We start from the raw sequence: 24,782 nt of genomic DNA on the forward strand, positions 1-24,782 counted from the left end.
TTACATATTTAATGAATTAATTTGAAGGTTACATAAACTTTTAGTAGTTTCTTTTGGGTTCATTTTAATTCATAAAATTTTAATGTACTTTTATTTGACTCATTTTAATCTTAGAAGAAAAATTGCTACTTTTTATTGTCTTTCCCTATAGTCTTGTTATCATATAAAAATAAATAAACTGAAATTTAGTTTATTGAGATTTTCTTAAAATAGAAAGGTAGGATCAACCATTAGAGTACCTGAATTTCAGTTATAAAATACCATAAATATTGAACGTAAATTATAAACCTAAGGAACCCAGCCACTTGCAATAGCCTAACCTGATAGTTAGACTATATGCCCTGCTACAGCTAACAACCGGTCTCCTACTTTTCTCAGGTGGGCCACTTTTCCCACAGGTCAGTGTTTGTACTGTATGAATTGCTAAAGATTTTTACTCTTAACCTCTGCCACAAGTCAAATAAAAGAGGAAAGAAATCTAGAACTGTTTACTATTCCAGTGTCTTCAGCCTTTCCTAATTATGCTCCCGAAAGGTGGGAAAAACTCTCTCCCTGCCTCTCTCCCTGGGATATGTGTGTATGTATGCTACACACACACACACACACACACACACACATATGTGCATGTGTACACACACATTACTCAAGGTCATCGCTTCACACTGTTTTTAGTCTTGGTGACAGAATTTCAATGTAATCTGAGAAAGCAAATATGCACACTGAATTCCTTATGTATGTTTTTTTTCTCTTCTTACCTCTTTTAGGCAGTATTTGTGTGTTTCTGCAGAGTTTTGCACAGAGTCTGTTCCCATGCAGACCAATGAGGGAGAAGTGTCGGAAGAAAGCAGTTCCAAGGTCAGTGAATTACTAAAAGTGCAAACAGTCTGAGCAGAAATTAAACAACAGGGACAGTGAGTGAGGAGAGTGGGTGTTGTGTTTTAGGTGAATTTAGACATCTGATTGATTTAAATTAAACCTCACCTAAGATTGAAAGGATTTTTTCCTTCTCAGTATCCACTTTTGTTACATTCCGTGACAAATTTAAAACAAATTTCACTGAACTCATAGAAAAATTTATGATTTACTTGTAGACTACTAGCACTTTATCTTTTAAGGTTTTATTATGCAAGTTGTATGTACTTATTTTAAAAATTAAAGCAAATCAAAAGTGTATAAGGTAAAAAATAAAAAAGCCTGTCTCTTATTCCTGCTACACAGAGGTATCACTGATCATTTTTAGACATTTTTAGTTATAAATTTATAAATGATACTTGGTTTGGTTTTTCAGGCTTTTTAAAGCTTAAATGAATACTTCATTGTCACCTGTGTAGAAGTAGTTATGTTTGTGTTGATACCGTCTATATCTAGCTCCATGTCCTGAGTCTCCTTGGCTTTTTCCCTTTTTGGTCATAGAGAACCCTCAGTATCCCCTTTACGTCCCTTTTTCTCCTGTCAAAACCATTTCTAATCCTTGCTGGGAGCTCCAAGGGTATCCCACACTGTGTCTTGAACAGTTCCCCACACCTATACAGCTGTCTGCCCTGAACCCTCCTGAGGGATGTCCTTTGCTATTGCCGCTGCTGCTTATACTCTCTTGGGAAGGTTTATTCTTTCTCCATGTCCATGGGGTCAGACACCACTGAGCAACTGAACAGCAACTTTCACTAGAGCAAAAGTGGAGAGGGGTCAAATGTCACCAGGAAACTCCAAAACATCATGCTGATTGGAAGAAGCCTGGTACAAAAGGTCACATATGATTCCATTTATATATAATATGTAGAATAGATAATTACATAGAACACAGGGTGGTGATTGCCAGAGATTGGTTGGGGGAAGCAGAATGACTCCTTAATGGGTACATGGGCTGGGCTATAGAGAAGCACAGTTTATGCCCCGAACCCCAGAGCTCCTTGTGAAAGATGCTCTTCAGCTTCTTTCTGAATCTCCCCTCATTACAGTCCGTAACAGAAGGGCAGGTGTCATCCTCTCCCCTTGTTTTCCCCCCCATATCACCAGATCCCTTCCTTCTTTCTGCCAAAGCAGAATCCAATAGACTTTTATCAGACTTATCTAGATCCCGGCATCCCTGGTAGCCCAGATGGAAAAGAATCTGCCTGTAATGCAGGAGACATTGGGAAGATCCCCTGGAGAAGGGATGGCAACCCACTCCAGTATTCTTGCCTGGAGAAGCCCATGGACAGAGGAGCCTGGTGGGCTACGGTCCATGGGGTTGCAAAGAGTCAGACACGCCTGAGCACATTCATCTAGTTCCTAACATGTTCACTGTCATCTGGATCCTAAACCTGGTTTAAGGAGAGTCAGAATAAGTGAGATATGCACACATTCTAGGAATGTCCCCCAAACACTTACACACCGAGATGTGTACACCGAAGTCACCAAAAATATACAGACCCCAGGATTTCTACAGTACACACAGACCCTTCCCTAAGACCCTAATTAATCAGTTTATAATAAACCACAGTGTTAAGGAAGACTGGATTCTTGGATCCTCTGACTAGTACATTCTCTTCCTGGAAAGCTACGTTGAAATTTGAAGATTGCTTGGCAAGCATGTAACTAGATCGACATAGAATGCTTAGTTGTACCAGAGACTCAGTCTCCACCTTCTTCCTAGGGGAGGAAGGAGGACTGCATTTCTTGATTTTTAAATTATTGAATATTTTATCAGTTCAGAATCAATTAGGCTAAAGAGGAAAAGAATATTTTTTTGGTGGGGGGGAACTTCCTTAGTGGCCCAGTGGCTAAGACTCCACACTCCCAATGCAGGGGGCTGGGGTTCAGTCCCTGGTTAGGGAACTAGATCCCACATGCTACAGCTAAGACTTTGCATGCCACAGCTAAAGACCCTGTGTCACAACTAAACTTGGCACAGCCAAATAAATAACAGTATTTTTAAAAAAAGAACATTCTTTTTACACTTGCAATAAGTAGATGCTTCTTCTGTTTTTAAAATTAAATTATAACTTTGTTTTCACCAGTCTTCATTTATATTACATTTTATGACTTTTTTCTTATGCTTCTCTTTGTTTAAAATCTTATAATATTTGTAATAATTTGATGTTAATGCAGGAATTTATCACAGTACATGGTAACATAATTTGTGGTTTTTGTTAATAGAAATAAGTTAGGAAAGGTAAATGGTGTTGAGAAACAGTGGGGACTTTTCTGTAAAACAAAGACTTTGAATTAAATAATTAAAAAAAAATTCTTGAGCATATGTTATTAGCAGATATACACAATAAAGGAAAAAGACATAGTTCTTACTCTCAAGGTGGTGCATTTTAGTGGGAGAAGCAAACATAAATAAAGATAATGCTTCTGAGTTATGATCAGTACTATGAAGAAAATAAAATAATGCAATACAGGCTGACTGGAAGGACAAGCTTAGGTTAGTCAAGCAAGCCCTCTCTGAACATGTGGCATCTCAGCTGAACAGTGAAGACGCAGGGAGCCAACTGTGTAAAGAGCTAGAAGAACAGTATACCAGACAGAAGAAACAACTTCAGAAGCCCTTGGCCTCTTCCAAGAACTGTCAGAAGTCCTGTGCCACTGAGCGGTGATAGGAAGTTACAGAGGGAGGCCGAGACCTTGCAAGAACGTGACAGCCTTGGCATAGAATGTGGTTTCTGTCTCATGTGGGAAGAATTTCTGTCAACTGGGAAGTCATTGAAGGCTGTTAAATTAGGGAGTAATGTGATGTGATTCCATTAAAAAATATATTTATCATTTATTTGGCTGTACCAGGTCTTAGTTGGAATATGTAGGATCTATAATTTCTGCATGTAAACTCTTGGTTGCAGCATGAGGGCTCTAGTTCCCTGACCAGGGATCGAACCCAGGCCCTCTGCATTGAATGTGCTGTCTTGGCCACTGGACCACCAGGAAAGTCCCTATGATTTCATTTTTAAAAAAATCACTCTTGCTTCTATGTAAAGAATGGATTGGACTGAAGCAGGGGTGGGAGCAAGAAGACCAGTGAGAAAGAAGACAGTCCTAGTCAGTCACTTGGGTGAGAGAGAAAGTGGATTACCATACTGAACTGAAGTAGAGGAAGACAGACTGGAAGTATACTGGAGGTGAAGCTGACGTGACTTGAGGATGAACTGGAATACTTTTGCTTCCTAGAAACCAAGAGGTACATTTCAAGCAAAAAGGTAGAATGAGTACTGTCAGATGCTGCTGAGAAGCCAAGGAGGTTGGTAATTGAGAAAATGTATCTGGATTTATTTTTTGAAGAATTAATTAAAGAAAAGGTACACAAAATTTTCTGGAGAGGTGGAGGTGTTCTGTGTCCTAGAGGAGTATGGATCACACAGGTGTATATCCAATTGTCAAAAGTATACTTCTAGAATTTGCAATTAAAATAAAAAGTACAACTTTTCAGGTACACTTTACCTGTGAAAACTATAAAATAATAGTAATTGAATAGGGATGGAGAATGGATGGAAGTATGGATGAAACAATGACAGGATGTTCACAGCTGTTGAAGCTTGGTGATGAATACATAAGGATTCATTTGTATTCACTTTGTATGTGCTTGACACTTTCCATAATAATGCTTTTAAAAGAAATTTATTAGTGGTCTTCAAGAGGAAGAGGATGAGAAACCAATTTTATGGGTTAAAAGGAAATGAAATGATAAAAACATAGAGTGGTGGCTATAGTCTACTATCCAGTTGTGAAATCTAGAAGTAAATGAAGAGAGCAGAGCACTGAGTAGTGTGTGTGCTGTGTGCTCAGTCGCGGCCAACTCTTTATGACCCCATGGACTGCAGTCCACCAGTCTCCGCGGCCCGTGGGATTCTCCAAGCAAGACTACTGGAGTGGATTGCCATTTCCTGCTCCAGGGGAGCTTTCCGACTCAGGGATCAAACCTGAGTCTCCTGCATCTCCTGCATTTGCAGGCAGATTATTTACCATTGAACCACCTAGTTGCCTGACCAGAAGGAGGTATTAGTTCAAGTGAAAGATGTTTTTAAGATTAAAAAAAATTGTATTTATTTATTTGGCTGTGTTGGTCTTAGTTGCAGCCTGCAGGATCCTCGTTGCAGCATGCAGGATCTTTTACTGTGGCGCACGGATTCTCTAGCTGTGGCACATGGACTCCAGAGTCCCTGGGCATAGTTGCTCCACAGCCTGTGGGATCTTAGTTGCCTGACCAGGGATAGAACCACATCTCCTTCATTGTAAGACAAATTCTTAACCACTGTACCACCAGGCCAGGAAAGTCCTGTGAAAGATTTTTTTAAATGGAGGAGGCCCAGGCATGTTTGAGTAAAGAGTGAAGAAATGAGTAAAGGAAGGCCGAATGTGTTTATGGAATAGGTTCACCAGGCTTGTGAGTTTGAAGGAGCCTGAGGATCAGTGAGGCTGGCCCCTGCTGCTGTGGCGGTACCTGGGCTCAGGCCGGAACCCTGCCCTTCTAACGTCTGGTGGTGACTGATATTTGGAGGAGGAAAGAAAGAGAGTGGGGTCCGGCTTAGTGTTCCCTCTGAAATAGAAGTCATTGTTAAACTGAAGAGTTTAGCGTGCATGATTGAAATGACAAGTTTAGATTTCCTTTTAAGGAGGACAGTTTTGGAATGGCATTGGTAGAGAAGGTGCTAAGAATAGCTAATAAGTGAATAAAAGGGTCAGTGCAGTTTTAAAAAATACCCATGTACGTATTGTACCGACAGAAATCAGGTATGCCTTATGATTGGACAGGATTGACAAAGGACATCTTCTTGGAGAATATTGATGTTCCTTTTAAAGAAATATTCCCTGAAATCCTACAGTATCTTCTAGAGGCTTTTTTTTGAGAGATGTTTAAATTCAGAGATGGGATTATATATTCTTGAGAGTTAGGGCGTGTACACTTCAGTCTGTTGAGTTTAGAAGACTCTGCATCTCTGCTAGAAAGATAAAAAGCAGAGGATGGCTGTTGGGACTTCAGTGGTGGTCCAGTGGTTGTGCTCTCAATGCATGGGGCTCAGCTTCGATCCCTAGTCAAGGAACTAGATCTTACATTCCACAACTGAGTTTCCATGCTGCAACTTAAAGATCTTGCACACCACAACTAAAGATGGCACATGCCACAATGAAGATCAAAGACCCCACGTGCCACAACTAAGACCCGGCACAGCCAAACAAATGAGTAAATACTAAAATTCATTGATGTCTCCACTGTCTACACTTGGTTCAGTTCAGTTGCTCAGTCGTGTCCAACCCTTTGCAACCCCATGAATCGCAGCATGCCAGGCCTCCCTGTCCATCACCAAATCCCTGTCCATCACTCAAACTCATGTCCATCGAGTCGGTGATGCCATCCAGCCATCTCATCCTCGGTCGTCCCCTTCTCCTCCTGCCCCCAGTCCTTCCCAGCATCAGAGTCTTTTCCAATGAGTCAACTCTTCACATGAAGTGGCCAAAGTACTGGAGTTTCAGCTTTAGCATCATTCCTTCCAAAGAAATCCCAGGACCAATCTCCTTTAGAATGGACTGGTTGGATCTCCTTGCAGTCCAAGGGACTCTCAAGAGTCTTCTCCAACACCACAGTTCAAATGCATCAATTCTTTGGCGCTCAGCTTTTTTTACACTCCAACTCTCACATCCATACATGACCACTGGAAAAACCATAGCCTTGACTAGACGGACCTTTGTTAGCAAAGTAATGTCTCTGCTTTTGAATATGCTATCTAGGTTGGTCATAACTTTCCTTCCAAGGAATAAGTGTCTTTTAATTTCATGGCTGCAGTCACCATCTGCAGTGATTTGGGAGCCTCCCAAAATAAAGTCTGACACTGTTTCCACTGTTTCCCCATCTATTTCCCATGAAGTGATGGGACCAGATGCCATGATCTTAGTTTTCTGAATGTTGAGCTTTAAGCCAACTTTTTCACTTTCCTCTTTCACTTTCATCAAGAGGCTTTTAGTTCCTCTTCACTTTCTGCCATAAGGGTGGTGTCATCTGCATATCTGAGGTTATTGATACTTCTCCCAGCAATCTTGATTCCAGCTTGTGCTTCCTCCAGCCCAGCATTTCTCATGATGTACTCTGCATATAAGTTAAATAAGCAGGGTGACAATATACAGCCTTGACGTGCTCCTTTTCCTATTTGGAACCAGTCTGTTGTTCCATGTCCAGTTCTAACTGTTGCTTCCTGACCTGCATACAGATTTCTCAAGAGGCAGGTCAGGTGGTCTGTATTCCCATCTCTTGAAGAATTTTCCACAGTTTATTGTGATCCACACAGTCAAAGGCTTTGACATAGTCAATAAAGCAGAAATAGATGTTTTTCTGGAACTCTCTTGCTTTTTCCATGATCCAGCAGATGTTGGCAATATGATCTCTGGTTCCTCTGCCTTTTCTAAAACCAGCTTGAAGATTTGGAAGTTCACAGTTCGCGTATTGCTGAAGCCTGGCTTGGAGAATTTTGAGCATTACTTTGCTAGCTTGTGAGATGAGTGCAATTGTGTGATAGTTTGGGCATTTTTTGGCATTGCCTTTCTTTGGGACTGGAAGGAAAACTGACCTTTTCCAGTCCTGTGGCCACTGCTGAATTTTCCAAATTTGCTGGCATATTGAGTGCAGCACTTTCACAGCATCATCTGTCAGGATTTGAAACAGCTCAACTGGAATTCCATCACCTCCACTAGCTTTGTTCGTAGTGATGCTTTCTAAGGCCCACTTGACTTCACATTCCAGGATGTCTGGCTCTAGATGAGTGATCACACCATCATGATTATCTGGGTCGTGAAGATCTTTTTTGTACAGATCTTCTGTGTATTCTTGCCACCTCTTCTTAATATCTTCTGCTTCTGTAGGTCCATACCATTTCTGTCCTTTATCGAGCCCATCTTTGCATGAAATGTTCCCTTGGTATCTCTAATTTTCTTGAAGAGATCTCTAGTCTTTCCCATTCTGTTGTTTTCCTCTGTTTCTTTGCACTGATCACTGAGGAAGGCTTTCTTATCTCTTCTTGCTATTCTCTGGAACTCTACATTCAGATGCTTATATCTTTTCTTTTCTCCTTTGCTTTTCACCTCTCTTCTTTTCACAGCTATTTGTAAGGCCTCCCCAGACAGCCATTTTGCTTTTTTGCATTTTTTTTCCATGGGGATGGTCTTGATCCCTGTCTCCTGTACAATGTCATGAACCTCATTCCATAGTTCATCAGGCACTCTATCTATCAGATCCAGGCCCTTAAATCTATTTCTCACTTCTACTGTATAATCATAAGGGATTTGATTTAGGTCATACCTGTATGGTCTATTGGTTTTCCCTACTTTCTTCAATTTAAGTCTGAATTTGGCAATAAGGAGCTCATGATATGAGCCACAGTCAGCTCCCAGTCTTATTTTTGCTGACTGTATAGAGCTTTTCCATCTTTGGCTGCAAAGAATATAATCAGTCTGATTTCGGTGTTGACCATCTGGTGATGTCCATGTGTAGAGTCTTCTCTTGTGTTGTTGGAAGAGGGTGTTTGCTATGACCAGTGTGTTCTCTTGGCAAAATAATATTAGCCTTTGCCCTGCTTTAGGACTTCCCTTGTGGCTCAGATGGTAAAGCGTCTGCCTACAATGCAGAAGACCTGGGTTCGATCCTTGGGTCAGGAAGGTCCTCTGGAGAAGGAAATAGCAATCCACTCCAGTACTCTTGCCTGGAAAATCCCATGGATGGAGGAGCGTGGTAGGCTACAGTCCATCGGGTCGCAAAGAGTCGGACACAACTGAACGACTTCACTTGCCCTACTTCATTCTGTATTCCAAGGCCAAATTTGCCTGTTACTCCAGGTGTTTCTTGACTTCCTACTTTTGCATTCCAGTCCCCTATAATGAAAAGGACCTCTTTTTGGGTGTTAGCTCTACACTTAAGGTTTGTATATTTTTCTGTTAGTAAATGATGTTCAATAAGGACAAAAAACAATTTGGGAATTTCTGTCCTTCTCTTTGGTTGGCTAAGCTCATTTTGAATATTGATTCTGTTATGCAGAATATCAGCTGTCCTCAGCTTTCTATTTCAGGAAATACATATATTTCCTTCTTAAACCATTTAGAGTACCTGGAACGGAGTGTGGTTGGAAAAGTGTATCATTTATAAAGTGGATGGAATTTAGCAATTGATGTGAGAGAAAAGGAAAAGGAGAAACCAAGAGTAATATCAAGGTTTCAAGCAAAATGACTGGGAGGATGGGGATGCCCTTGCCTAATAGGAAACATAATAAAGAAAACAGTTTTGGGAGGGAATGAGATTAATTCTGCATCGAACATACAGAGTTTGAGAGGCTGGCAAACTGTCAGCCAGGTGAAAATGTAGGACTGGAGGCAGGATATGTGGGGACTGGAAATACAGCATTGGGAATCACTCAAATTTAATAGTTGAGGGACTTTACTGGTGGTACAGTGGATAGGAATCCACCTGCCAACACAAGGGACACAGGTTTGATCCATAGTTGAGGAAGATTCCACATATTGTGGTGCAGCTAAGTCCGTGTGCCACAACTGCTGTGCCAGAGCGCTGCAACTCCTGAAGCCTGTGTGCTTGAGGGCCCAAGAGCCACGGTGCTGAGCCTGTGTACTGCAGCTGCTGAACCCTTATGCCTAGAGCCCACGCTCCACAGCAAGAGGAGCCATCTCAGTAAGCCCACACACTGTAACCAGAGAAAGCCCATGCGCAGCAATAGAGACCCAGTGCAACCGAAAATAAACTTGATTAATTTTTAACAATTTACTAGTTGCAACTGTTAGATTAGATGAAATTGCTGTGAAGAATGTGAAGAGAGAGGTCCAAGGACAGAATCGGGAGAAATAAATGTTTAGAGAGTAGAAGAAGGAAAAGCAGAGATGAGCAGATTAGAGAGTCAGCAAGTTTATGATGAATAAGACATTGGTTTATGATGGTTTATGATGAATAAGACATTCAAAATCTGCCCCAAGGAGTTTGCATTCTTCGAGACAACAAAACACAGAAATAGGTAATCCCTTCAGATAGTGATGTGCATTATGCTAGAGAGTGGCTGAGTGTGGAAGCTCTTTCAGTTGGGTGGTCAGGATTCATCCATCACTTCAAAGACATGGCACTTGAGCTGATGCCTAAATGATGTGGAGGAAGCTTTCATGTAACAGTATAAGAGAAGAGCTTTGTAAGTCAAGAAGAAATTCAGAGGCGAGATGGGCAAGATATGGAGTATCAGAAATAGGATTTACCCTCCCACTAGAAATAATAACTTTACAAATACACAAATGTGTTTGAAACAACAGTTTTTCAAGGCACTGGACATCAGATAGTGAAGGACAGTGATCAGTGAGAACTGGAAAACAAGATGAGTCCTCTGACTACCCCTGTGTCCTGGCTTGAGGGAGCCTCTGGGCCACAGTGCGGAAAATGGGGAGCCCACCCAAAGCCCAGTGGACCTTGTCAGTTGAGGAATCACTGCTGAGAGTCTGGGGAGACTGAGGGAGCCAAAGTTTGTAGGACAGAATATTGGAGAGGAGAGAGCAGCTAAGAGGGAGAAGTCTGGAGATTTGTGGAGGGTTCCCCTAAGTATTCAGCAGAGTGCTTTTTGGCATATGTACGTGACTGGTCAAGGCTGAGGCAGGAGGGGGTACCCACCCCAGAGGATTGGAAGTAACAGTGTCTATCTAGCACTCAGTAATGGTGAATAATAATGGTGTTAGTAATGGTGCCTATTTCTGTGGACTAGAAACCTTCATAATTCATGGATCATTATCAGCATACTCAGCAGTGGTACTAGAGTTCTCACCTTAGGAGTAGGGAATAATTAGTCCTACCTAATTATGAAGTCTGACTTCAGAATCCTAAAAGCAGAACCTGAAAGGAACAAACTATTTCAAAATAATTTAGCCGTATCTCAGAACGATGCTCAAAAATATTTATAGGAATTCAAAAGTATTCAGGATCCAGCAAAAATTCTATGTCTGTTATTCAACACAGAGATTTTTCAGGCATGTAAAAACCAGAAAATACAAACATAGTGAAGAGAAAAGTCAATTGAAACCAACTCATAGTTGACCAAGATGTTAGAATTAGCAGACAAGGATATTAAAACACTTATTATAACTGTGTTTCAGATGTTCAAAAGGTCAAGCAGAGACATGGAAAATATATAGTTTTAAAAGCCCCAAATCAAATTTCTAGAACTGAAAACTATAATGTTTGAGATGAAAAATATACTGGGTGGAATTGTGGCAGATTAGATACTGTAGAATAAAAGATTAGTTAATTTAAAGAACAGTAGAAACTATCCAGCGTGAAACACAAAGAGAAAAAGAGTAAACATCCAAAAAGTGAAGAGTATCAGTGTGTTGTGGACAACTTCAGTCACCCTAATGTCCCTGTAATTGGAGTCTCCAAAGAAGGCACATGCTGTTCTGTGCTTAGCTGCTCAGTCGTGTCCAGCTCTTTGTGACCGCATGGACTATAGCCTGCCAGGCTCCTCTGTCCATGGGATTCTCCAGGCAAGAATACTAGAGTGGGTTGCCATGACCTCCTCCAGGGGATCTTCCCAACCCAGGGATCAAACCCAGGAATCCCACATTGCAGGCAGATTCTTTACAGTCTGAGCCACCAGGGAAGCCCAAAGAAGGCATGGTGGGACAGAAAAAAATAGCTAAGAAATAATGGCCTCAGTTTTTCCAAATTTGATAAAAACTGTAGACCCATAAATCCGAAAAGCTCAATGTGCTTGAAGCACAAGAAATGAAGAAAACCACATCAAAGCCCATCCTTAAACAAGTTACTCAAAGCCAGTGGTCAAGAAAACCTTAAAACCAGAGGAGAGAGGACACACTACTAACAGAGGAACAAAGAATTTCTCATTGGAAGCAATGCAAGCAAGAAGACAGAGGAGCAACATCTTGAAAGCACTGAAAGAGAAACTGTTAACCTTGAGTTCTATAACCAGTGAAAATTTATTTCAAAATTAAAGACTAAATAAAGACTGTTTCAGACATACTAATACAAAAACTGAAATAATTTATCTATATCTTATCTTACTATAAGTAATGTTAAGGAAGGAAAGAAAATGATGCCAGATGGAAATATTAATCTACACAAAGGAATAAAGAGCTCAGAAAATGAAAGCTACACAGGTTAAATATGTCAGACTTTTTTCCTGTTACTGAGATCTCTTTAAAAGAGAATTGATTGATTGAACAACAATTATACAGATGCATTGTGGGTTTATAACATTTGTATCTGTGAACTGTACAATAAGAGTGGCATAAAGACCTAAAGAGGGAAAATGGTAGAATACTGTTATAAGGTTCTTTTTTTGAATTAGTATAATTTCACTTGAAGCAAAGAGAATACAGTTGACCCTTGAACAATGCAGGGATTAGGGTCACTGACCCTCTGGGCAATCAAAAATCCAAATATAACTTACACTCAGCTGTTCCTATACTCGGTTGTCATATCTGGGGTTCTTCCACACCCTCAGACTCAACCAACTGGAGATTGTGTGAGAGTGCAGTATTTACTGTTGAAAAAAAGTCCACATATAAGTATACTTGCACACTTGAAGCCCATGTTGTTCAAGGGTCATCTGTACTCAACTCATTCTGTGAGGCCAGCATTACTCTGATAACAAAACTAGACAAAAACATTGCAAGAAAAGAAAACTACAGATCAGTATCTTTCATGAACATAAATGCAAAAATTCTAAGCCTGCTGCTGCTGCTTCTGCTAAGTCGCTTCAGTCGTGTCCGACTCTGTGCGACCCTATAGATGGCAGCCCGCCAGGCTCCCTCGTCCCTGGGATTCTCCAGGCAAGAACACTGGAGTGGGTTGCCATTTCCTTCTCCAATGCATGAAAGTGAAAAGTGAAAGTGAAGTCGCTCAGTCATGTCGAATGTTGAATGTTGAATGACTGAATGCTTTACTCCTACAATGAAAAAGAAAAACAACAAAAAAAGAAAAGTATGTCTGCTACCAGGTTTCTCTTCAACGCTGTACTGGAATTTCTAGCCAAGGCAAAAAGGCAAAGAAAAGAGAGGCAAGAGAAGTGGGAGAGGAGTGGAGGGAGCCAAAATGGTACTCACCGCGTGGTTCAGTGCACCTGAGCTCTGGAAAATGCAGACCAACTCACGCTGACCGAAAGCACGGCAGTGGGCCTAGGGAGGGTGAAAACTGGGGCAAGATGGGGGCCTTCCCAGCATGCAAGAATTCTCTGTGCAATGCGTGGGACTCAGGTTTGACCCCTGGTTGGATCAGTACCAGCTCACTAAATGAAAGAAGGACCATACTTAGTGGTTTGCATATTTAGAAAACTGTGACAAACCTAAACAGTGTATTAAAGAGCAAAGACATCACTCTGCCAACAAAGGTCCCAAAGCTGTGATTTTTCCACTAGTCACGTATGGATGTGAAAGTTGGACCATAAAGAAGGCTGAGCGCAGAAGAACTGCTCCTTTCAAATTGTGGTGCTGGAGAAGACTCTTGAGAGTCCCTTGAACAGCACGGATATTAAACCAGTCAGTCCTAATGGAAATCAACCCTGAATATTCATTGAAAGGACTGATGTGAAACTCCAGTACTTTGGCCACTTTATGCAAAGAGCCGACTCATTGGAAAAGACCCTGATGCTGGGAAAGATTGAATGCAGGAGGAGAAGGTGTCAGCAGAGGATATGGTTAGATAGCATCACCGACTGAACAGCCATGAATTTGAGCAAGCTCCAGGAGACCGTGGAGGACAGAGGAGCCTTACTACAATCCATGAACTCACAGAGTCAGACACAACTTAGTGAATGAACAACAACAGCAAATGTTTAGAAAGCTGAGGAAAAAGAAGGGATCCTAAATGTTTCCAAAGGAGAATCAGGTCATATCCAAATCATTAGGATTTATAATATTATTGAATTTCTATATAGCAACTCTGGGGTGCTAGAAGACAATGGAGCATGGCCTTCATATTTTTGGAAGAAAGAACGTTTACTAACTTCAACTTACGTATCTGACTGTGTGGATAAAAATATTCTGTATGTTAAAGGAAAAGTGAAAGTGAAGTCGCTTAGTCATATCCGACTTTTTGCGACCCCGTGGACTGTAGCCCTCCAGGCTCCTCCGTCCATGGGATTCTCCAGGCAAGAATACTGGAGTGGGTTGCCATTTCCTTCTCCAGGGGATCTTCCTGACCCAGGGATCGAACCCAGGTCTCCCACATTGCAGGCAGACGCTTTAACCTCTGAGCCACCAGGGAAGCCCAAAAATATGTTAAATATATGGATAAAATTAGGACAGTTCAGTCATTCAGAAGGTCAAAAAATTCACTTCCTGTATACCTCTTATTAGGAAATGATTGGAGTCTGTGCTCCAGGAATAAACCATAAAAGAGGCGGACAGCGGGTCTAGGAAACATGCTCCAGTGAAGGGGAGAGAGGGAGGGATCCCAGAGATGAAGGGAGAGAATCATCCTTGGCAAAGTGTCAGCTATTTAGTGGTCTAGAGAGCAAACAGTCTCAGCTGGCACAGGAGAAAACCCCCAAGGGATGTATTCAAGACTGCAGTGAAATTGACAGATTACCTGAAGTGTTTGAACTTATTAAGAGGAGACTCACCACTCTGTTGGAGGGTTTGCGGGTGGATTAGTGAAAACACATAATAAATATCAAGTTTAAAAAATTTGATAGAAAGTATAAGAGGAAGTAGTAATTTTTAGTTCCAGGGAAAAGAAAAAAATATCCAAGAAAGGAAATTTAACTATTCCTTATGATTCAGCTGTATATATTACTTGCTGGGTAAAAGCACTGTTAGAACTGAATATTGATTTGAATAAAAATTGTGACTTATATTGCGAGGATGGGAGAAGGGAGGTACGTTTGTGTTGTGGGATGGCGGCAGAAGAGCATGCTCAGTGGTGAGAACATAGAAGTAATGGGGTGTGGTTTATTCTTTTAAGAATTTGGATAGTAAAGGGAAGGGGAAAATAGGAGGATATCTGGAGAGGTTATAAGGCCAAAAATAATTATTTCAGAATAGAAGAGATTGGGCTTCCCTGGTGGCTCAGTGGTAAAGAATTCACCTGCCGATGCAGGAGACATAGGTTCGATCCCTAATCTGGGGAGACCTCCCATGCCAAGGAGCAGCTAAGCCTGTGTGCCACAACTGTTGAGCCTGTGCTCTAGAGTACAGGAATCACAACTACTGAGCCAACGTGCCGCAACTACTGAAGCCTGTGTGCCCTGGAGCCTCTGCTGCACAGCAAGAGCAGTCACCACGGTGAGAAGCCCGCGTGCCTCAGCTAGAGAGTAGCCCCTGCTTGCTGCAGCTGGAGAAAAAGCCCACGCAGCAGTGAAGACTCAGCAGGGCCACAAATAAATACATAAATAAAGTACAGATAGAAGAGATTATGAAATATTTGTAGGTTGAGGAGATGGATTTACTAGAAAGGGAGAAAGAAGGGTTCCTTAGATAATAAGATCCCAGAGGAGGCAGTATGGTGTAGGTCACGAGTTTAGCAACAAGTGGTGAGGTTAACCTTGCAGAGCAGTCAAGGGAGGAAATGCAGAGGTTTCAGGTATAATCACCAGAGAGAAAATGAGGGGCTTTTGGAACTTTGTATTGGATAGGATCGCAGGATATTCTTAGGCATTGTCATCTTCAGAAAGGATGGGGGCTTAGGGAGAACGCCTAGTGGGTGGATTTGACGTCTTTGAGGAGAGTAGAAAAGGTACAGGATAGATGAGTGAAGGATGTGGTACAGCAGGTCGTTCAGCCCAGTCTCGGCACCTAGAAGGCATTGGGAAGTTTTGTTGAAAGAAGAATGATGGACCAGAAGGCCTGTGTTAGAGTCTGGGATGGATCCACTGACAGAAGTTACATTGTTTCCCTCCTGGGCTCAACAGCAGGGGGCCAGCAGGTGAGCCAAGGATCACAGCTGCTTGCTAGGCCTTTCCAAAGCTACTGGGAAGGAGCATTGGGAGAGGGAGGAAGAGGAAGTGTTGGGGGATAGCAGAAAACACTTCCTAAAACAGTAACTTTGCAACCAGGCTCTGAAGGTTAAGTGGAAGTTCACCAGAAAGACGGGATGAGGACAGGCTGTCCAGGCAGAGGTGCTGAATGTCAGCACTGAGTGCAAGTTAATTGGTATAATTTGTAAAGGAACCAGTTTTGTAACTTTCTTCAGCTCTGCACTCCAGAAGCTGAAGGGGAAAGGGGGAAGGGTTTGGCAAGACAGGGATGTCCTAAGGACAAGTTGGTGGTGAGCGAATTTAGGACATTGCGGAGAAAAGTCACCAAGATGCCTGTTGGCTAAAGCTCTGAATAGGCAGTGAGGGAGGAGGGAAACCACAGAACAAGATACGACAATGAAGACTCCTTACAGATTCAGGTGGAGGGAAGGAGTGGAAGAGGTTCTTGTGGTCAGAGGCGGATCTCAGAATTCATGGACCTCAGTGTGGAGAGGTCCGGATGGATGGCAAGACCCAGCCTTGTGTCCTGCCCAACTCCTCATTGAAGCAGGAAGGAGATGAAGCTGCCTAGGATGGGTCTAGAGTATCTGATGCCTGTAGACTGAGTTTAGTGCCCTTCCTTCCTTAAGTTGTTCAATTGCATTCTCTTGCTGTTTTGTAATTGACTAGTTTGTCTTTCCCACCAATTTGCAAGTTTCAAGGGGGTGGGGCAAAGACTATCTTCTTTACCACAGGACCTAGCATGTAATATGTACCCAACAAATACTTGTTAGACAAATGAATGGAAGTGAGAGAAAGGTGAGGATATGGTGTAAGTTTTCTTTTTTTGTTTTGTCTTTTATTTATTTTTAACTGGGGCACAATTGCTTTACTATGTTGTGTAGGTTTCTGCCATATATCAGCATGAATCAGCCATAAGTATATGTATGTCCCCTCTCTCTTGAGTCTCCTTCATACCTCCCACCCATCCCACCCCTCTAGGTTGTCACAGAGCACAGAGTTCGAGCTCCCTGTGTCATACAGCAAATATCCACTGCCTATCTAATTTTACATATGGTAATGTGTATGTTTCAATGCTGCTCTCTTGATTTGTTCCACCCTCTCCTTCCTCATGATGTAAGTTTTATGAATGAAAATATTTAAGCCTCTGAAGATGAGGTCAAGGGGGAGGAATGATAGAGATCATCAAATTAAGTCCAAAAGTGTTCAAGACATTTGTAGAAAAGAAATAAAGATGGGAAGAGACAAGAAATAAAGAGGTGGGAGAAAATAAAGAAGGAAATGGTCTTGAGAAAAACAGGAATTGGCAGTAAGGAGCAGTGATCTTTCTGGACCATTTTTGTTGCCTTCTGAGATGCTGGACAGTGAGAAAAGGTGAGAACCCTGGTGAAGGAGATAGTGTCTTCTGGGGAAAAGGATTTTAATTGGTACTTGAAAGAATGAGCAGGAATGTGAGGCAGAAGACCAGGGCTTCTAGGCAAGAAGAGACATTATATGTAAAGGCACAAAGGGCTGAGAAGTTGGTGTGCTCCACCAGGGGTTCAGAATGGGTGAGTGAGGCAGGGGCGATAAAAAAGATCACTTAGGCAAATGAACTGAACTTTTATCCCTCAAGAAAGGTGATAGGAGTGAAGAATTTCAAGGAGAATGATGTGATCTTGTTTGCATTTTATAATTTGCATTTGATGGAAGTGATTTGGAGGATGGATTGAAGTGAGATGGGACCCGAAGCACAAAGACTAGTGAGAAGGCTTTTGTAGTAGTGGATTTAGAGAAGCTGTCTTTACCTATGGCAGTTAAAGAGGATAAAGAAGGGGTGATGAGTATGAGAGCTGTGTAAGAGATAGAAGCCACTGTACTTAGTGATTAATAAGGAAGTTAAGGGGTTAAGGAGGGAAGGTGGAGGGCCTGTAGCCTCAATTATAAATTTCCCGTTTGAGGATCTTGGTGAATGATAGTACCATTTACAGACATAGCAGATATAAAAAAGAGAGGAAGTCTAAGGACAAAGATGGTGTTTCCTTTTGGACCTATTGGGTCATCCAAGTGGAGACTAATATGCAAAATATGGGGGCTTCCCTGGTGGCTCAGATGGTAAGGAATCTGCCTGCAATGCAGAAGACATGGATTGTCTCGGGGTCAGGAAGATCCTTTGGAGAAGGGAATGACAACCCACTCCAGTATTCTTGCCTGGAGTATTCCAGGGATTGAGGAGCCTGGCAGGCTACAATCCCTGGGGTCGCAAAGAGTCAGACACCACTGAGCAGCTTTCACTCACTTTATGGGGGCTGCAGGTAAAGATTTGAAAGTCATAATAGGGCAGCTTGTTGAAACTGTGGGCTTTTGATTATTGCTTCTTGTCATTATTGTGGTTATTAAAAACTGGTTATAGATAAGCCTTTAAAAAACAGCTAACCAGAGGCTGAGTCCACAATGTAGAGGTTTTTAACTAGAGAGGATTTTTAGAGATGAAAGATTGAGAAAATTTCATAGTATTTAGAAAATAGTCATTTTTTGAGAAAATTATTCCAAGAAACTTTAAAGAATTTGTCATCTGTTTTTCCTAATTGAGGCATAACATTTATTTGTAAAGTTCAGAAAATGCACAGTTTATTGATTTTTTTTCACATATGTGTACTTTCTTGTAACCAAGACTTAGACAAAGATCATCTCTACCTCCTCATAAAGTTCCCTTTGCAACATTGTAACCATGTTTTTTTCCTTCTAGAGATTTAGATCACTGTAAATTTAGAATGGGGGAATCCTATCTCTCCTTAGCAAAGCCTGGTGGGCTGCAAGATCAGGAAGTCCACAGAGAAGAGTAAAAGTCAAAACCTAGTTTGAATTTCGCAGTATGTGATTTTTATTGTTCTTGCTTACAATTCCTCCAGTTTTTCCTTTTAATGGAAAGGAGATTTTTTTCCATTAAAAATCTCAATTTTTTCTGTTCTTTTTGAAACTTAGCCTCTTAATACTATTCCATCTTCTCCAGTATTTCTGAGAAATGAAGACTGCAGAGGGAGGGTTGCAGAGCTGGAAAGCCTTTTGTTTTATTTGGGTTTTATTATGGTGTGTGTCTGTATTACTGTTGTCTGTCTTCCAGATTACTAGTTTCTGTTAAAAGAAATAGCACAGGGAACCCTACTTAATGTGATGACCTGAATGGGAAGGAAGCCCAGAAGGGAGGGCATATAAGTATATGTCTGGCTGATTCTGAAGCTCCAGTACTTTGGCCACCTCATGCGAAGAGTTGACTCATTGGAAAAGACTCTGATGCTAGGAGGGATTGGGGGCAGGAGGAGAAGGGGACGACAGAGGATGAGATGGCTGGATAGCATCACTACTCGATGGACGTGAGTCTGAGTGAACTCCAGGAGCTGGTGATGGACAGGGAGGCCTGGCATGCTGCAATTCATGGTGTCGCAAAGATTCGGACACGACTGAGCGACTGAACTGAACTGATGGCTGATTCATTTTGCTGTGCAGTAGAAACTAACACATTGTAAAGCAACTATGTTCCAATAAAAATTAATTAACCTTGATTGCTAGGAAAGATGGAGGGCAGGAGAAGGGGGCGACAGAGAATGAAATGATTGGATGGCATCACCGGCTCAATGGACATACATTTGAGCGAGCTCCGGGAGATGGTGAAGGACAGGGAAGCCCAGCGTGCTGCCGTCCACGGAGTCGCAAAGATTCGGACACGACTGAGCAACAACAACAGTGGGCAGTATTTTTCTAAGTAGGGAATAATCCTTGAATACTGTCTGTTGAGATCTCTCTCCTTGAATACTTTCAAAAATTGATTTTTTTAAAATTATGCCTTTTGGGGAAGTTTTCATAGGACTAGTCATCTCAGTTTGTGGAAGTAGCTCTGTCTTTGCCACTTATTTTCCTTTATTGAGCAATAAACCGTGTGGAATAATAGAATGCTTGCTTTCTTCTTTTGAAAATTGTATTCAGAAATAAACCATACTTATGAAAGAGAAAAGAAAAACACACAGTTAAAAGAATAATTATAAAATAAACACCCATATACTTACTACATAGGCCAAGAAATAGAGTCTATACTCTAGAAACCATGTGCCCCTTCCTGATTGAATGGGGTTCCCTAAGATACTAATTAGCCCAAATTTTGTAATAGTTATTCCCTTTTCTTTATAGTTTTATAAACTATAAATATACATATGTATGATTTTAAAATTTATATATTTGAATTTATGTTAATAGATTTATGCTGGATTCGTATTCTTCTGTGACTTGCTTCTTTCACCTAGTATTGTATTTTTGTAACTCATCCAGGTTGAAGTGTATTGCCATAGTTCATTCATTTTCATGCAGTATTATATTCTATTGTCTTAAAACACCATTGCCCATTTGTCTACTTTTAGTGTTGATGAATGCTTATTTTTTTCCTGTTAAAAATAGTGCTACTAAAAATATTTTTGTATTTATGCACAAAAGTTTCTTTAGGGTATATATCTAGAAGTGCAGTCACTGGTTAGTACAGTAAGTACATAATCAAGTGTAGTAGATAATGGCAGACTACTTAAAAATAGTGGTACCAATTTTCCCTCCCACTGGAGTGGATGAGGGTTGCTATTGCTCTGCACCCTTGTCAACACTTGGTATTGCCCAACTTTTAAACTTTAGCCAGCCTGGTGGTGATGAAATGGTATCTCTTTATGGTTTTAATTTGCATTTTCCTGATTGACAGGAGACTGAACATCTTTTCATTTATTCAGGGCGTTGTATGCATCCTCTTAAGTGAAATTCATACTCAGTTATTTTGTAGAGTTTTCTGGTAGGTTGTCTTTTTCTTACTGTTCCATAGCATTTTTTTTTAAATTATATTCTGGATGCTGACCTTTTGTCACAGTTATGAATTGCAAATCAACATGCTTCCTTTTTTTATTCTGCAAATCTGGTCCCGCAAGGAGAGATGCCATATACAAACATGGAGGAGGAAAACCATTGACTGGGGCTTCTGTCCTAGTTAGGCACGTAGTGGAATCCCGTGTGGCTCTGTAAGAACAGGCCCTGCACTTGGAAGTGACTGCATCTTGGTTCCTGACTGCTGCTGACCTGTGGTGCTTGACTTTGCAGGTGGAACAGGAGGATTTTGTAATGGAAGGGCATGGCAAGACTCCACCTCCTGGTGAAGAAAGCAAACAGTGAGTCACAGTTTATTTTAAAAGGGTCTTATTACAGATCTTCAGAAGCCCTTTGGTTGAACATACTGAGAGCATGTTTGCAAGGGATGTATATGTTGGGTACATTGTGAAACTCCTCCCCAGCTGCTCTGGTGGCTGTTAATGCATTGCTTCTATTTATAGACAGACTAACTGGAGGGGCAAGAAAGTTGGCTTTGTAGTTTTTCACACTTGACTAATTAAAATTTATGTTACGCTTTAGCAAAGGCTTTAAGGCTTAGGATGTTTCAAATTGAACTAATTCAATCTGGTTGATTTCCAGAGATAGTGTAAAATGGTATATCCTTTTCTTAGCAATGTCTTTATGAGGTGAACTGAATTAATAGACTGTTTCCCTGCATTCCAAGTGTGAATTTATTTAAATAGTACTTCCTGAAATTCTATTCCATTTAGTTATTTATACTTCTGATCTTTGTTCAAATAACAAATTGTTTCCCCAGAGGAACAGGAATTATAAATAATATGACTTAGCCAACATTCTAAATAATTCAGGATCTCTCCTCTAACTTCTTAAGGAGTGATAAGTTCTAAATCTGAAATTGAGAGTCCTCTGGGTAGCTTTCTGGTGGCAGTGAGTAGATTTTTTCCTCCCTCTGTCACAGAACTTGAAAAATTATGTTGCAGAGCAGACTGGTGTTTCATATGCCCTTTTAAAGGAAAAACAGTTAAGACTGGCTTCAAGTACTGACATAACTACCATTTTTTATTCAGACAGTAGTCTTCTAAGTTAATGGGACAGTGACTTATGGAATTCACTGAAAATCTGTAGAGAGAAACTCTTTTCTCTCATCTTTTTTTGCCTTCGAAAACAGTTTTGGTCCGTCCTATGAAAATTTTGTCTCTGAAACCCTTGGGAATGAATTATGCAGAATATGCTATGCTGCCGCAAGGCCAGGTTCATTAAAGGAGAATGTTTGTCTTGTATTTGTTGTGAATGGAAACCAGGATATTTTCACAGCTGGTTTAATTTGCTAACCAGGCAGTTTTAAAAATAGCTTACAATATAAATCCTAACTTTGCTGTATTCTGTCAAATGCACTTGTATTCTGCATGGGTGGATGGAATCAATTCATCTTTAGCAAATTAGAAAGCCTAACATCTAGTCCCAGTAGAATTACAGGAACACTTCAGGTGCCCTGCCCGCTATTCACTCTCCATTCCTACACTCAGGTCAAAGGTCTTACAATAGAAAAATCCTTGCTCCCATTTGACAAGGATTTTCTGTGCACAAGAACTTTGCTTAGACGCTGCCGGTGTTTTCTCCACCCTTCACAGTGTCTCCGCTTCAGATGCTGGAGTGGGTAACTTGCCTGTGATAATGCACCTTGAAACAGAAGTTAGGATCTGAATTGAATCTTTCTGACTTTAAGTGTTTTATGATATCTCTTGAACTCAAATTCTTTGCCAACGTCGGGAACTATGTTCCTGAAAAGTATTGTGGCCAGCAAAACTGCAGTTGTCAAGATCAAAGTCTCATGGGTAAGAGTGAGTTGGGGGAAACAATGAAAATGGCACAAAGCTTATTTTTAAAACACAGGTGAAGTTTCTGTTCTCTGAAGGCTATCCATTTCCCAGACAAGCCAGTCTTTATCTTTAAAAACCTGCTCCAGTAACCCCTATCCTGAATCAGCTCCTTTAGGTATTCAGGAAACATTGCTGGGGCAGATTCTCCCACAAGTTTTACATTATACAAACTATACTTCTTTTGGAGAACTTCAAATGGCTCCAGCAGACTTGAAACATCATGGGTTGTATACTTACCATTCTCCCTTGATAGTTTTGTCTTCACAAGCCTCTGCCTTTTCACAGACCAATCTTGTTTAATTTTGTTTTGTGAGTTTCTTTTTTTTTTTTCTTTCTGGGCTTGGTCAGCTATCATATATTGACATGATAAAGCAGAAATGAATATTCTTGTTGGGTCTTCCTCCCATACACCTGCCCACTTCTTTTGGGGGAATTGGGAGCCAAGTGGCTGTGTTGTTTTGTTTGAGGCAACAGAAATAAACAGATTGAAAAATTTTATTTTTTGTGTCTCAGAACTGCAGTTAGCAAAGGATCATTCCATCCGGATAGTAGGATCTAGGAACTGAATACTACGTTCTGGATGCTGTGAGTGACACATTGCTGAATGACTTATGAAATTCCCATCTGTTCATTTATTTTTTTAATTATAGAAGTAATATTTGGTCATCATAAAACATTCATACAATAAGTGTGAATTTAGAATTATTTGCTTCTTCTACCCTCCTACTCTTCCTCATCTTCTGAAACTTTTTCTGTGTATTTAGAAAAACAGCTAAACAGATTTTTTTTCTAACATTCTTTGAGACTTACTTTTTTCGTTTGACATCTTTTGCAGTCTATTTCATTCCTTTAAACATCTGCAGAAGTACATTCTGTTATACTATAATCATTCTCTAATATTTTGGTGACTTGTGCTTCTTTGATTATGAAAAACATTAATACTTTTTAAAAAATCCTTATTCTTATATCTTTATACACAAATGTATTTCTGTAGAATTGATTTCTAGATATGGAGCTGTTTGGCTCATGGGCTATTTTTTTACAAGGAGGTAGCTGCTGTCAAATTACTGTTCAAAAGAACTCTGTCAACATTCATTTCCATCTGCAGTGAGAGTACCCATTCCTCCACATTGTTAATGACAGTAAAATTATTTATCTCTGAATTTTTGCCACTCTAATATTTTATGGCTTTAATTTGCACTTTTATTCTTACTAATAAGATGGAATATCTTGTTAGTTTCTTGGCTGTTGATTTTTATATCTTGTACCACCTGTTTATATATGATTCCCACTTTTCTTTTGGAATGTTTGTTTTGATAGCTTTGTAGGAACCCTTTACAAAGTGTAGATATTAACCTTTGTCTTTTAAGATGTTTAAATATTTTCTCCCAGGCCTTATTGTTCAGCATTGGGGCATCTTTCATACGAATAAACCACTTAAATTTTTATGTAGTAAAATCAGCCTTTATGGTTTCTGTGTTTCATGTTTGTCTAGAGAAGTCCCTCCTACTCTAACATGATAAAATGTCCTGAGTATTTCTGCTGCATTTTTCACATTTAGACCTTTAACTGAACTGGTACTCATTTTTGTGTATGGTGAGAGGCAGAGATCTAACTTAATTTTTTTCTAAATGGGTTTTCCAAATGGCTGCCATTCATTGGTATTAGCGTGTATAGATAGCCTGTTTCACGTGTGGAGGCAGGTGGAGCAAAGGGCTTATATAACTCGCAGGTCACAGAGTCAATTCTAGTAAGGATTAGGTCTCAAATTATTTGTTAGCTGATCTGTGCCACTTTCCTTCTTCATCTAACATTTTTACCATAGGTTCTGGAAGTCTTGAAAAAATTTTATTTCTGTGATGTTTATTTCAATGGTATAAGTTCTGTCAACAGGCAGTGTAAGGCAGCTAAGCATGTAGAAAGCTTTCTTGAAAAAATAATTGACTTCTGACATTGAAAATGTTTGTGCTAAATTGTTAATGTTTGGATCAATTGTGCTGATTGCTGGTGTACATGTGAATAAGATTTAGCGGAGTATACAACTTTAAACATTTGTTTATTTATATAGCCTGAATATATTTGCTTTTTAACGAGGTTTATTTACTATTAATGT

At 40.5% G+C, this 24,782-nt stretch overlaps 1 protein-coding gene across 9 annotated transcripts in view; it reads left to right on the top strand.

The window, feature by feature from the left end:
- Positions 1-24,782, top strand: part of TNRC6B (trinucleotide repeat containing adaptor 6B) — a 261,892-nt gene that overhangs the window by 72,144 nt on the left and 164,966 nt on the right. For 5 of the 9 annotated variants that reach the window (XM_012175680.4, XM_012175682.5, XM_060413563.1 and 2 more), the window contains exons 3-4: positions 765-855; positions 21,039-21,106. In XM_012175680.4, coding sequence (XP_012031070.2) covers positions 811-855; positions 21,039-21,106 — 113 coding nt within the window. In that variant the 5' untranslated portion in view covers positions 765-810. Of the gene's footprint in view, positions 1-764; positions 856-21,038; positions 21,107-23,182; positions 23,255-24,782 lie in introns of those variants that run through there. The other 4 variants (XM_060413565.1, XM_060413566.1, XM_042247767.2 and 1 more) reach the window with 3 other exon arrangements.

Source organism: Ovis aries, chromosome 3 (genome assembly GCF_016772045.2).
Source record: "Ovis aries strain OAR_USU_Benz2616 breed Rambouillet chromosome 3, ARS-UI_Ramb_v3.0, whole genome shotgun sequence".
NCBI lineage: Eukaryota > Metazoa > Chordata > Mammalia > Artiodactyla > Bovidae > Ovis > Ovis aries.